The sequence below is a fragment of the Dermacentor andersoni genome, chromosome 5, assembly GCF_023375885.2.
Source record: "Dermacentor andersoni chromosome 5, qqDerAnde1_hic_scaffold, whole genome shotgun sequence".
Classification (NCBI taxonomy): Eukaryota; Metazoa; Arthropoda; class Arachnida; order Ixodida; family Ixodidae; genus Dermacentor; species Dermacentor andersoni.
In genome coordinates, this window is record NC_092818.1 from 92,237,635 (window position 1) to 92,252,913 (window position 15,279).

The window sequence follows — 15,279 nt, forward strand, 5'->3', positions numbered from 1 at the left end:
GGCTGTTAGAAATGATAAGGGAAACTACGAAGTGGAGTTGAAGCCACATCACCTGCAGGACAATGCTACTTGCAAGTCCCACGATACCAAGGACCCGCGCTGACGAGAAGTGAACTATGCGACGCACTGCGAACTGTTCGCTCATGCCGCCGGTCACATGTTGGGCATGGTCAAGATGTGATAAATGTGCGCGCTCTGTCTACTGCGAAAGATTGGGCACAGAGCTAGCCGTTGCTGATTATGCTGAGCACCCAGTTTCATTCGCTATATAAATACAGATGTGGTTTTTAGTGGCACGAGCATCGAGTGACACTCTTGTTTCTTGCGTAGCACTTCCAGTTCACCTCGAGACGACCACGGAGGAAATTCAAAATAAATGAGAAAAAAATAAAAAAAAAATAGTACAGTACGTAATTCATAGGGTTCATTATAGATATAACAGAGCATAAGTTTATTTACAAGTTGAGTTACTGAAGTGTCTGGAATAATGAGAATTAGAAACCACTCATTACCACACATTAGAGTTTCCTACTTCTTCTTTCTTTTTTTTTGTATGAACTATGCCGCACACCAAAAGCATAGAATCGTAGACTTTGAGACCCGCCACGCCGAGGTGCGAGGGTGCGAGGTCCACCAAGAGACGCCTAAGCCATAGATTAGGGTCGCTGAACATTTTTACCTCATTTCTGACCTGTGTGTTTATTCCGGCTTTTACCTTTTACTTAAATAAAACAAAGTAAAGGGAAATCTTCACATCTTCGAGCTTGTAATATAGAGCCATGTTTTTAATCTTTGTACGGGAAACACAAGTATCTTTGTTTAACTTGCAAAAGTCCGAAAACGAAACATCTTAGACACGGCAGGAGCTACCATCGCCGGCGACAGCAGTTCCCTCGCCCACTCGCAATGCGCGTGCAGCGCGTGTGCCATGCGCTCTCCTCCTCGCGAGATCCGCGTTCATTTAAATGTTCTCATAACCGTCGTCAGCTTTATGTCAGCCAGCTACACCGGCAGCCAGCTGGCTGGTTAATTTTAAGGGGTGTTTCCTGCGTTTTTTAACCTTTGACATTCCGAACGATGCTGAACAGAGACAAGGAAGCGGCAGTCCTGCAGTGGGTACGTCTCGAAAGCATTCTTTTGTCCTCGTACGGTTTTCTGGGCGTAGCGGCCGATCTCTGCCTGTCAGAACCACATATTGCGCTGTTAAAAATTAACTGTCCCAATTTGAAGCGTGCTTCGCTGTGGGCTAGCTGTTTCGCTGCAGTAACAGCCATCGCGCGTATTTTGGTAGTTATTCGTGCCAACATGCTGAAAGAACGCTGCATAGGGACAGCTAGTTGTAAGGTGGTTGGTAAGGTGTTTAATCCACCTGGCTGTGTAAGAATTCGCGATGTGTCGCGTATCTCATTATGGTCAGAGAAGGCGTTGAGGGACTGCACTCGAGTTCGTGTATGCGAGAACACCGGCTCAATCACTTCAGCTCGGGGGCAGTGGCGCAGTCACTTTCTTATTGTTCCGTTTCTGTTACACGATGGTACACGATTAAAATCGTGTACCATCTGGTGGCTCCACAAGCAAACTTTCCTATGGGAATTCCCACTGTGGCCCCTCCTGGCTGGGACACAAAGCAGTTATCGCAGTACTGCGCACTGCTGTTGCACGAATGTTTCACGCGGGCAAATGTGATGCGTTTATAGGTTTCGCTAAATTCGCAACCCTAAATAAAAGCAGTTTCGTCTACTTCGGACTTGTCTTTGTGATGCTGTCCCTGGATTTAAGGACATTTTCATTGCACAGTTACACGGTTGTTGTTCACTTGCTTGCGTTGCTTCGTTTTCCCGATTTCTAGTTTTTGAAACGCTTAAGGTAATGTAACAACACTGACATATGTACTATGAGACTCCGTACGTATTTACTATTATACCACATATTTACTTTTTCAATCCCTTACTACAGTTCTTGCTGTGTCTTCCTTTAATTGCCATGATGTTGTGAATGTGGAGGTTTCCGTATATTTCTAATGAGAAAAGTTGAGATGCCATTGTTTAAGTTAACTGCACTTGTGTTGACCTCAAGCTGGCTTGAAAACCTAAGGCTTGACCTTAGCTGCTTTTGCCCCACTAAACCACATTTAACTAACTTAATGGTTTCGTCAGTTTTAATGGGCTTCAACAGTTTCATGAAATCGAAACTTTGCTGGTAATATCATAGATATAATAACAAATGCCACAATTATGTATGTCAGTGAAATGTGTGACACACTGGTACAAGTATTTGAATATTGCCCGCCATTTCCTGTCTTTCCTTTTGTCATTGCCATTGCCTCGTGTTGGAAACTTCCTCGAAACCCACATATGCACAGGGTGATTATCTAGGGTTGTACAGCTATTTGATTGGCTATAACTGGGGTTCCCTTTTCAGTGGAACAGGCATTCAGATTGTGCTCAGTTGCTTACTTCAGCTGTAGAAGACATTATGACAAAACTTGTTTCATTACTTCATCGTAGGATGCCCAGATTTCCAGCATGGTTTTCTGGGGACATAAAATGTCTGCAAGAGAAACGGTGCTATCATAAGCTGCACAAATGACTAGATTGTGTGTACTGGTATGGCAGGTTTGCTGTTTGCACAGGCATGAAAAATTTGCTTGCTCATGATGCTCTACATCAAGCTCGACTTGAGACAGACTTCACTAAGGATCCCAGCCATTCCTGGCACTATGCCAGAATAAAGGGAAAAGGTAAATGTGACATTGGTGAAATCAAGATACTCGTGTGTCTGCCACCATCAATCTTGTGGAGAATACAGATTGCTTGGCATGTTTACCCATAACAGTAGTACTCAAGTCAAATATGCAAGCTGAAGCCGAAGCTCATTGCAGATAATCAAGGGCTGTACTGACATTTTCACTCCAGTCTTAACATTTTTGCTCCATCTACCCTTAGAAACTGGCGTTCTTGCATCCCAGTGGAAATTTGCGTTTGTTTTATCAAACATTAAATTTGGGACCTCAATAATTTTTATCCTACTTCCCTTTGTCGTTACTCAAACATTTTGGAAATGGTTATTTACGATTGTCTAAATTTCTACTTTAAACAAAAGTTCTTCCTGTGCAACATGGTTTAGAATGGAAGATCACTAAGACAAACATGTTTTTCTTGGCTATAGCACACCAATAGTATTAGACTGGGGTCAAGTTGACAGTATATTTTGACATGGCAAAAGCATTTGATTCCATTTCTCAACTGATGCTGTTGTTGTATCGGTTATTTATGTCCACATTATTTTATGGTGGTTTGCTATCTTCCTGTAAGTTTGCCAGAAGTGGGTGAAGCGTCTGGGTTGCCTTTCTCATCCTTTCATGTCTCCTGGAGTGCCCATGGTTCTAACCTTGGGTCACTGTGGTTTTTGTTTGTAAATTGTTTGCTGTTGCGTATCAAGCATTCTGAACTATTACTGTTCACCGATGACCTCAAACTGTATTGCAGAGTGGCAAGTTGACATGACTGCCAGTTGTTACGTGCCAATCGGTGCTACTGATAAATGGTGCTTACCCAATGGGCTTAAGTTGAACCCAAAAAGAAAAGAAAAAATCGGTAATGCTTTCACTAGGAAGCTTGAGATAGTGAAGTTCAGTTATTGGATTTTGGCAGGAGAGATGCCCCATTTATTGCATGTACAGGCCCTCAGAGTTCAAATGCAGCAAGCTGCACTTTTATCCACATGCGTTGAATATAGTTGGCATGGCTCTTTGATCCTTTTGTGTAGTTGCATGGTTAACAAAAAAAGTTTCATATGTACCAATATATTCATTCTCCTCTATGGGTTGGTTTCTTCATGGCTGGAGTTTTGCATCAGTAGTTTGGATCTGTGTGTTACTTTCTTGCAGTAACTTAGTTGAAAAAGTGCAGCGTAGTTTAGTGTGCACTGCCTATGACAACAATTTTATAGTTGCGAACTGATATTGGTAGACTGGGGTCTTCTGACTCAATGTGAAAGACGGCGTGATCGGGGCATATTTCTACACGCAAGTTGTGTGAGGCGACGTCAACTGTGTCATGATGCTCATGTCCTTGCGCTTTCGCATACCATCTCGTAAAGCTACAAAGTGTCTGTGTACATTTCATCCTGATGTTCCTTTACTGTGCCCAGTGTCACGACTGCAGGAAACATAAGATTCTATGTTTCTCGACAGTTTCCTTTTTTTCTTTGACTTCACATGAATTTGCATGTATTCTTGTGATTTTGTAGTCGTATTGTCTATGGTCAGCTTTGTCATCGCTTCTCACCTTGTCTGCTATATTATTACTCACTTCACAAATCTTTTTCTTTTTTGCATTGTGCTCCCATGGTGCAAAAAGTGGGATATGACGTAGCGAGCTGTTGCCAAAACCGAAAGGCTGTTAGCAGCCACTAGAAGAAAATAAATGTTTTAGTATTAGTGTCACTCCCTGTATGTAATCTTATCCAAAATTTTAAACAAATTTTTATCAGTTAAAAATTGTTTCACTTAGCACAGCTATTTTAGACATAACATAGTTGGCATGCAACATCGGTGTCTACAATTCCGTGCAGCTTCACAGGAAGTTCATCCTTAATGGTCATATTAGGCACCAAGAACAAGCGGTCTTTGCCAGTCCCACACTTCAAGCCATTGCAGGGAGCTCTGCAGTAGCTATTTTCTTTTTTGTTTCAGTTTCCGTATATCTCTTAACGCATTCAGCTGATTACCACAAGTCTGTTTCCTTTGTTTTGTTTTTTCCCTTCTTTTTCATAGGGATCGCTTAAAACAGCTTTGTTTTGATACAACTATACAGAAGCACTGGTAACGTCCCATTATTATCTTCCTATGTAGCTGTCCTGCTATGACATCAAGGTTAGAGCCATCTCGGACCTACAGGATGGCTTGCAACTGCTCAAGCTTCTGTCAACCATGTGAGTCTTGCTCTTGCATTTCGTGTTGAGCCTATGGCATAGCCTCAGTTAAGGCATCAGTGGTTGAAAATGGCAAACATAAATGAAAGGAAATCATGCGCCAAAAGCTACGTGTGAGGGCAATCGTAAATATTATGAAATTTTTTAAGATTCCCCTTTAAAGCTATCCTCTGGGATGTCATGTCCAGGAAGTTTATTTGGGAACATACTACAGCAATTTCTTTACTTCTCAGTCTTGGAGATTGCATGTTTTAAGTTGTGCAGCTAAAATTCTGCTTGCAGAATGAATGACTGCTTGTATGACTAATTCCTCCAGCATAAAAGGCTTCTTTAGTTATCAACAGATGCGCACCACAAAGGCTATTAGACTACAAGATGGACACTTAGCTATATTTAGTAAAAGCTACAATGTAACAGCAATGTTACCATTTCCACCAGGAGGAATACCCAGTTCCTGTAAAGATTCCTAGTGCTATCCCTCCTTCACAAAGCACATCTTTTACTTTGCGTGCACCCAAAGAGAAAATAATTCTCGGTTGAGCATGGAGTCCTCTATCTATGCCCCACCAGTAATTTGTCTTTGTGCCTGTCTGTTACGCAGGAAATCTCTCGTTACAAAATTTCCAAACTGACAAAGTTTGTTGCACAATGCTTGTGGCTCCAAAAATTACAGAAAATCTGTCTTTTAAGATACATGTGTGGATTTTTCAAAGCAGACTTCTCTGTCAACTGCACCACCCAAGCATGGAAGGAGTACACTCATTACATGAAAACATGCGAGTTCTACAAATTCTAATTGCAGAACTTGAATTATTCGATGATGCCTTTAAGCACAATTTCAAGAATGAGATTCCTTGATAATATTTGTTATATTGTGTTCTTAACTCTACTCCCACAGTGCATTTGTGTAATGTAAATATGTTGTTCGTATGGCTAATAGACGACATTCTTAGTGGGGTGGCGGTAGTAAATGTGTATCGTTTTATAAATCGATAACGAGCAGTTTTAGAAATGTCTCCAAACAGCCTTGCACAACCAAACTCTTTTGTATGCTTCTTACATTCTTTTTCACTCTTTGCATTCTTTTGTACGCCTGGCCAGTACTGTCCCCTATTAGAACAGTTAACAAAAACTTCAGCCATGCTGTTTACTGTTGTACACATAGTGCTTCCAGAACCAGCTGCTTCAACATTTCAGTCACTAAGCATGTTTATCCATACTTAATCTATAACAACTACAGATGTACCTGTGTACCTCAGACTTCACAGTAGTCTCTCCAATGTATGGGCTGAAATGGGGTGGTGGTAACCATCATGAAATCAACAATTTAGAACTAGTTTGCTATACGTACCTCCGGCAAAATCTGTTGCTAGAGTACTTGTATATGCTAAACTATTGTGGTTGCATGCATGCATTGAAGAATTCATTTCATTGGTCGGTATCCAATTTCGCACTTCTTTATTTCTTCTAGTAACCCGGCTTGCAGCATCGAAAACGTCGATCCTGTGAATACATTTGCACATATAGAGCAACAGCTCTGTGGTAAGTTTACACTCTGCTATAAACGAAGCAAACACATTCATTCACATAAGTAGATATGTCTTGCTTGTTCCGTTAACTTTGAAAAATGATTCAGAAGTTAAAGGCTAAGTGCAATGCTGTACGCTGTGAAAAGTTTAGTTTCGGATAGCGTATTTACAGTCTCTGAAAAAATTTACCTTTGAAGTTGAGTGCATGAGTCTCAAAAAAGCTTTAAAAAAAATAGATGTTTTTGATAATGAAACAGAAATAAATCCTGCATTTACTGCTCTCTGGGGGACTCGCAACTAAAACATTGTGCTGCGATTTGTCATCTGATAATTGCCAGACGCATGCGTTGCCTCCTGAGGCTGTTTATGCAAAGATTGCTTCCTTATTATGTACTAATTTATATCTGCACAAAATTGAAATTTTGTTGCAGTTGGTCGTTAAAAATGAGTAGATAGATTACGCTTTTGAAATGTAATCTAGGCCACTTTTGCCGAGGTACCAGGAAGGTCAACAAAGCTTCACTCTAGATTGCCTGAATAACAGAGTAGATCGATTTCACTGTGTTCAAAGTGCATGCTCAACAACCCAGCCAGTGCCATGCCAGTAGCCTTAGCTGTTTTCACCATGTACTTTGGTTTAAACGGCAACATTCAGGAGAATGTCGCTGTGGAGAAATTTAAGGGCAAGTTTGGAAAAGCATCTACGCAACCGTACTCTATGGCTTAATCTTTATTCTCTCCTCCCTGCCTTCTGATATCGAGGGTTAAGGATACAATGGTACAAACACAGTATACAGGGTATCCCACATAGCATTAGCCAAACTTGCAAAATATGCAGATGCCACGTACCTGGACAGAACCAAGGTAATGTTGTTTGCCGTTGCTTGGAGATACTTGGGTAATTTTTCGCGTTCCTTAGATGAATTAGATGAAAGGTGTCCGTGATAAAATTGTAGAGCAACATGAAAAACTCCCAATACGGTTTTCTGTTGCTCAATACGTGCTACATAAGTGTTTTTCAGAACCCGTGAAGCCCTTGAATACATGCAAGGTGCCTTGAGCGACCAGTCACGCAGCCATGTTGTGTGTATTCGCGGGCATCTTTCACGTTCAGAAAAACGCTTCCATGTAGCACATATTAAGCAACAGAAAGCTGTATCGGGAGTTTTTCATTTTGCTCTACAATTTTCTCATTGCCACTTTTCATCTATTTATAATATTCAAGAAGTTGAATAGCTGAGATTATGTAATTAGGTTGAATGCAAGAAATCTGAGTATCTCCAAGTGATGGCAAACATTACCTTGGTTCTGTACAGCTATGTGGCATTGCTATATTTTTAAAGTTTGGCTAAAGTTACATAGGATACAGTGTCTGCTTCTTACAATAGTTTCCCTTTAGCCCACTAAGAACTACTAGGACAAGGACACCTGGCTGCAGCAGTGAAACTCTTGGGGAAATTGGCCTGTTGGGAAAGTTTGTGTGCGTTTGCAACTGGAACCAGAACAAAGAATACGAGACATTGTGCACTGCATGTTGTGACCCAGCTGTGTCGCACTTCAGCCTTCAGGAGAGCATGCAGGTAAAAGGGCTGAACAGTTATTCTGCCACTTCGAACATCTGTGGCTCAAATACTGGTGCACATTCCTGAAATTTTTTTTCAGTTAACCTGGTACTGCTGTTTTAGAACCCTCCTTTTCATTATTTTCGGTGTAATGGTTGAGTAGAAAGAACAAGTCCATTCCATGTCGTGAATTTCATGCCATAACCTTGGCACTGGAACGTCCGGAAGAGTTTGCCGAGTTCAGTCTTTGGCACCTTTAGAATTCAATATACTCCATCTTCACTGATAACAACAAAGCCTGAGCAGATGCCATAATTTCATGACATCATGGTGAGGTGATAAGCGAACATAAAAGTGGTGTTGCCATCAGCTTCGGTTTTGCATCTTTTCTGGCTTGCGAAGCCTCCTTTCATGGTAAAGTTTCTTGGAAGCATAATTTACTAATACTGCTGAACTTGTTTCTCTAGTATTGTCCCTTTAAGTGCTTTACACTGCGAGATGGGACTTTTCAAAAACTTCCAAGCAAACTTGGTTCGATGTACCACTCAAATTTCACTTTTTTTTTTGTCTCTCTTCAGAGCACCATGGGTGCCTACCAGCCCACTTCCTGTCATCGGGAAGTGCAAAAAAGCGAAGATATGATGACATTCAATTGGCCACCACTTCTGTTCTGGCTCTGTCTGCTCTGGCACTTCGGGCCACGAGTTGTAGCCCAACCAGTAAGGTGGCCCCACTTCTCAAACTTGGCGAGGCAACGCAATGCTGCATTAGAGACTTGATAGAGATTGTGAGTGCCGGTGACGATGTGCTTGAAAACCTCGCAGCATACTTGAAAGGTTGGTGGGAGCAAATCTTTTCGCTACCTGAAATGTAAATAAAATATGAATGGTCCGAGGTTAGATTCGACTGATGCTTGTCGTCCTCAGTATATGTAAAACTTGTAGGGGGAGTTGAACAAATATGTACACATGCCTGCCAACTCTCCTGAATTGTCCATAATGTTTACAAGTTCAATTTTATTAATGTTTTGTCATGCTTAACGAAAATTCTGTTTGTGAAAAAGTTTTGCCGGGCAGTTTTTCATCTTGCCCAGCTTCGCAAGTCTTCTGATTGTGAAAGGACACCAAAAAGGTATTGGCCTAAAGCAAGTTGATTCGGATAAGTTCTAGAGCAGGCAAAGTCAATTGGCAACGGCAAATTCACTGAAAAGGTTGCGGTGATCTAAAAGTGTGCTGCTGCTACTTAAATCTGTGTTTAAAGGTGAATTGCCTTTTAAAGTGCATGTGTGTGATGTATCCCATTAAAGGAGTGTGCTTAGGGCAGGCATTGCTATTCGCGATGCATGCTATTCCCCACTTCCCCTTGCAGTATTGCGTAAGGGATTCTTATGAATTTTTCAGGTTCACATGTTGGCAAGCACACGTATATATTTGGCACATACTTAGGTTTGTCGTACAGCAAACAGTATATACTAAGTGCATGCAAAGGAAAAAAAAGTTGCATGGGTTATGAATGTTACTGTGCATAATATGGTAGGCCCATCTTCAACAAACTAGGGCATGTGTAAAATATGTGCACGTCTTTATCTATTCCTTTCTTGGCCTTCGTTTTCAGTGCACTTTATTATTAGCCACAATAAAACTGAGTGTAATCAAACATGTTAGGACCTCTGTATAATGAATCATGTTTGCCACTGGGAACAAGTTATTACTGCAGTACTATTGTTCATATTCAGATTTCACATTCGCACTTTTGGGCAGAGCTCTAGCATTTTTTTTAATCAGAACCTGACTGTTCTATGTGGATATAACTATTTTACGAAAGCTTGAAAACATTTTATCTAGCGACAAAATGAAGCAAAAAATGTTGTCTATCCATGCCAAGGGAAATATGCCATGCTGTTGCAAATACTGTTAATGATGCCAAAATAATGAAGGGCACATTTTGGTGGTGGCAGCTCATGCTCAAATGGATGTTGAGTTCAACATGTGCAGCATAAGTAATTTTCATAATGCTCATAGCCCAGGTTGTTGGATGTAGGGCATCGTTCACAGTAACCAAGTCTATCACAGCGAGCAGTCGCTCACAATATGAACGCTACTGTTTCTAAACAGTCTTCTGTAATCGGAAATCTTGCTTCAGTTCAGTCAGCTGCCAGAAAATGAAATCGTAGCCTTTCTGCTTATTTCCACTCAAAAGCCTTGCTGTCATTGTCAAGAACTATGAAGCCGGTGAAAAGTGCAAGTTAAGGATGCCTGTTTATTGAATGAACTTGTGCCCAGAGGGGCAAAAAATGCTCAAATCGCAGTGTAAGATGTGCGCGTGACAATATGTAAAGTAAAACCTTGTTAATACATACCTGCTTAATGAGTAATTCCAGTATAAATCTAGTTGCGATGAATTCCCGGCCTTGGGTCGCCATTGAACCTAATCTATTGGTTGACCACTTGCGCCGTAGTCGCTTAACACAGGCCAAACGGTTAGTGCGTAATATTTACTTCATTTTCAGCATGTACAAGTGTGGAATCGGCAAACTATTGCGCGTGCAGACCATGAATAGTGAAATGTTGGTGCATGGACCTTTCATGGACTGCAGTTGTCACTGATACCGACGTCAAGACATGGTAGCCATGACGTTTTTGCCGCTTTCATAGCTTCTACCACTTCTACGTCATCATCCATGACGACGTGGATGATGGCCCTTTCATATCCAACGCAGCTAGTGCATTGAGTCATGAGAGCGCTTGCAGAAAAGTGGGGGCTTACAGAAACTGGCTGCTAACGGTTTTGCAAAGTTTGAAGATGCCATCTTTGCTGCAAGGTCACCATGGTGGCAAGTGAAAATCTGATTTTTTTGCTGCCTGCTCACAAATAAAACTTGTCTGTGTGTGTTTGAGTGACAACAAAAATTTTTCTTTTTGCCAGTAAGTCTATAGCCCCTTATCTGCCATCGTTCGTTAATTACTACATCACTTAGTACATGCCTGATCGATGCCCTCCACCAATGTTGTATTAATGAGGTGTTGCTGCATTCTGCTAATCTTTGAATACACATTGTCTAGAGGTCACCTTTTTGTATGTCCCTTTTGCTGCCATCTCATTCCAACCTGCCATTGCAGGTTTAAACTGTGCAATTCTGGACATTACATGCTGCTTTCTCAACCCTGTACAGTGTCCAACCTGGAGGAGGAAAGCTTTCTCTGCGTCACCAGGGTCAAGCGCAGGAAGAGCGAGAGCTTCACTGCCTCTCCGACGGGGGCGCAGACCCCGACTAAACGTAACAGCATTTCGCCGCAACAGCGTGCTCGTTTGGTGAGCTCCAGCGCTGCATTCTTCATTGCTCTGTTCAATTGTTAACTGCTAATGTGTGTTATTTATACACGGCTTGCCTTGGCTCACTTTCAGTCTGACAGCAATGTAAGTAAATGCAATTTTGTGAGCTGTTCTCTCTGAGTAGTGGACTCTTGCAGTTAACCACCTTCATGTTCCATTAATTCAGCCTGTTGACAAATTTTCTTTATTGCCCCTGCTGCTTTAAAGGTAAAACACCAAATCAGCTCAGAGTGCAAAAAAAGTACAATTTGAAAGACCTTATTTGGTAAGACATTGGGTGCTAAAAGAAGGAAAACAGGCTAGGTTTCAATTTTTCAAATTTGATCTTGAAACCTCCACAACAGTAGGTCACTGTGACATTGATTTCAGTGTATTTTGGCTATTGCTGGGCAGTAATAAAAGTTCCTGAATTGCTAATTTCGATTATTGGCTATGTGTTTATGTGTTCGTAGTATAATTAGGTCCATCTTTAAAAAACTAAGTAGGCCCAAGCAGATACTGTCATAAGCCATAACTTCATGGCAAGCTAGTGAGGAAACTTTAAAGCTGTTTTGCCTTTTCTTGCTCAAGTCTATTGACAGAAGTGGCTTTCTGGCATTGTAGAAGGGTGTTTTAACAATACAGTTAAATAAATATAAAAATCTCATGGAGTTGCCTGAATACAGCAGACATGCATTAATTCAATCCTGCTCGAAAGTCTCGGCCAGCACCAATGCATGTCTATGGGCCCAAATCCAATTTCAATCCTGAAATTGGCATTTGCTGGATAATTTGAACTTGACTGGTCTGTATGCACGCACCATATGGTGACTCCAATAACTGCTTCTGTGGCAGCGTCCATCTCGGCGAAGCTTAAAGGACAGTGAGTGCATTGAATAAATGCCATCTTTTGTTGAAAATAGTCATTCTTGGCCAGCCGTAGGAAGATTGTTCAAGCAATAGCTATAGCTCGCAATGTCCGATCATGGTGTTTACCAGATTACAATGTGCAACTATTTTCCCAGGGAACTTGAGCCGAAAACCACATTCAATCAGTTTCGTTGATCCCATCAAAGTCGAAATAACAAGTTGACTGTATATATCCAGGAGTTAAGGGCTCATAATTAGCGTTGTTTGCAGTGGTCACGTTAAAGGAATCTGTTGCAGGGAGCCTGGTGAATTTCATCTTGCAATAGCAAGTCCACTTGCTGGTGGTGGTGTTTCGCAGGATCTCGTCAAATTGCAAAGAATTTATAAGCACAGGTGTGATTACGCAAGACAAACCAGTCATCTGTCATGCTGTGGAAATGAAGTGAAATTTGAAATGGTTCTTGTCGTCGCATTTTCGCGACACAGATATAAAAGCATTGCAATTGAATACTTTTACCAATGGCAGTATCATGCAGCAAATTGCACCACACGCAAACTGGTTTTCCTCATAAACTTTCATTGATGTGACCACAGCCACATTGCGGTTGCCCTGGGAAAAGCTACCCTTAACCAAGCTGGCTTGTTAGGGCCTGCCATGGTGGCACGGTAGCCGTGTTCGGCTGCTGGACACGGGGTCGCTGGCTCAAAGCCCACCCTCAGAAGCTGCATTTCAACAAAGGCTAAATGCAAAAACGCTTGACTGCTTAGATTTAGGTGCACGCTAAAGAACCCCAACTGGCCATTATTAATCTGGTGCCCTCCACAGCAGCGTTCCTTACAACTCGGTGGGTAACTTTGGAACAATAAGCACCATACTAGTTCAATTTCATTGATTAGTAATGATCTCTAAGGGCATAAATGGGAAATTCTTTTTCTTCCAGGCCACGCTGCATACTGTAAGCATTCATCAGACTTTCCTTTCTTGTACTATGTACAGTCGACTCTCGATAATGGCGAACATGGATATAATAAAGCAAATATAATTCTCACCGCTGCTAGTGTAACTGATCTATGTCACTGTCTCGGATATAATGTAATATATAGGATGTAATGAAGATGTACTTCTGTAAGAATTGCCTACTCGGAAATAAAATTTTACTTTTACTAGATTTGAAAATACTGCCATTCATAGTTTGTCATTATAGTCATTCATTCGTAGTCATTAGCTCTTGTGTAGCTGCTATATTTTTTGTGCTACACAAATTCAAAATATAATAATCTTTGGAGACGCTTCCTTGTGTATTAGTTTCGTGAAAACGATCGTGCTGTAGCTTATTTAGCTCTTTGTAGACTACAAAGTCCCTATCCAAACTGCATGTGTAATTCCCGGAACTATGCAAAAAAAAAAGATTATTGCACTTCCTATACTAATGAAATTTGGTATACGTACTCTGCAATTTTAAGTACTTATCGGTATTCTACACATCTTGATATGTCTCTCAGCATTATTTGCAAAAGTACAAGGTTATGTTTCATGTGATCGTGAAAAAATGTGTTAGTGTCCCTTTCTTCTTTTGCATAGTTCCAGTAATTGTACATGCTGTTAGTATAGACATCGGCGCTAAATTGGCTATAGCATGATGCTTTTCGTGAAAAGTTTTTACACAAGGAACTGCCTCCAAAGATCAGTATATTTTGCAGTTGTGTAGGACATAAATAAACAAACTACAGCAGCTACACAAAAATTGACATCGTTGCAACCTACATAAAGACTTTACGAATGGCAGTATTTTGAAATCTCTAGTACAAATTAAAAAAAATTATTTCGATTAGCATCACCGCTTAAGAAGGTTCAACTGTAATGCGAAATTCCAAATTTTTTGCCAGTAGGTTTTTGGCTGAGGAAAGATTGCGAACACAAATTTCAATAGTACCTGCCACTGTGGCTCGGACGCTGACATTCTCCTGCCGAGCATGATATCGCAAGCTTAATTGCTGGCTGCAGCAGCCCTTATCCAACAGAAACACGTTGTACGAATGCTTCTGTAATTAAGCCTTAGGGCATGCTAAAGAAACCCATCATGTAAACATCAATTTGGAGCCCTCTATTAGGTCCCTCTTGCAGCCAGTCTGTTTTGGATGGTAAACCACAAACTATGCTAAGCACAATGTTTGCCTTTTCCCTTTTTTTTTTTTTTTTTTTTTTTTTTTTTTTGAAGGGTTGCTTTGTGAAATAAGCCCTTTTTGCATTTCCTTATCTTCAAAGGGCCCCTCACCAGGCCTCGTAGCAAATTTTGGTTATACGGTGGAAGTTAAGTGCTCTCTAGAGAGCATTCTGCCGCAAAAATGTTTCAAAACCGCTCGTTAATAGCCGAGATATAAATATTTCAGTGCCGCGAACCGATGATTTCAGGAGGCGAGCTCCACTGCCAAGCGAGACTCTACACTCGGCCCGTCTAGCCTCCGCAAGCGAAATTCCTTCCCTGCGTTCTCCCATACCACACCTCGAGGATAGCGTAACTCATACGTCACGAGGCCCGCCTTCATTTTTTTCTCCACGCTCTTTTGCGGCACACTTCCGCTGATGGCGTCGCACGCAAGCTGTTCTGATTGTCTCGTTTCGTGCAATGCACGATCTTGCATGCTGTGCACCAGGACACTTAACTAGCGGTATAAGTCAGTGCAACACGAATACTGAGGCAGAAATAAGCGGATCACAGAGCATGATCCCATGCTGGAACACTGTAAAACATGAGTTTTGGCATTTGTGCGTGCGACTGCATGACATAGGAACAAGCATACGAAACAGAAGTACATCTCTCTTACTGCAGTGCAAAGTAAAACAGAAACATGCAGACATTCAGTCTGTGTGTTATTATTTCGCTAAACCTTAGTTCATCTATTCAAGCTACAGACTACAGAAATAAGAGATGTTGCCTTGAATAATTCTCAAGGTCACGTGTTGCTACAAGCAATGTCGCAGCGCAAACACTTGTACGTAGGCGCATTAGCACGTGTACGTCGTCCTCCTGCTTGGAGTGCGGTGGCCGCGAGGAGAACGGAAAACAGCA

At 41.4% G+C, this 15,279-nt stretch overlaps 1 protein-coding gene across 1 annotated transcript in view; it reads left to right on the plus strand.

The window, feature by feature from the left end:
- Nucleotides 1-105: 105 nt before the first annotated feature.
- LOC126532011 (uncharacterized) overlaps nucleotides 106-15,279 on the plus strand; it is a 59,471-nt gene continuing 44,297 nt past the window's right edge. The window contains exons 1-5 of the mRNA XM_072288338.1: nucleotides 106-1,116; nucleotides 4,856-4,935; nucleotides 6,407-6,477; nucleotides 8,605-8,862; nucleotides 11,199-11,338. Of these exons, the coding sequence (XP_072144439.1) occupies nucleotides 1,078-1,116; nucleotides 4,856-4,935; nucleotides 6,407-6,477; nucleotides 8,605-8,862; nucleotides 11,199-11,338 (588 nt within the window). The 5' untranslated portion in view covers nucleotides 106-1,077. The remainder of the gene's footprint in view (nucleotides 1,117-4,855; nucleotides 4,936-6,406; nucleotides 6,478-8,604; nucleotides 8,863-11,198; nucleotides 11,339-15,279) is intronic.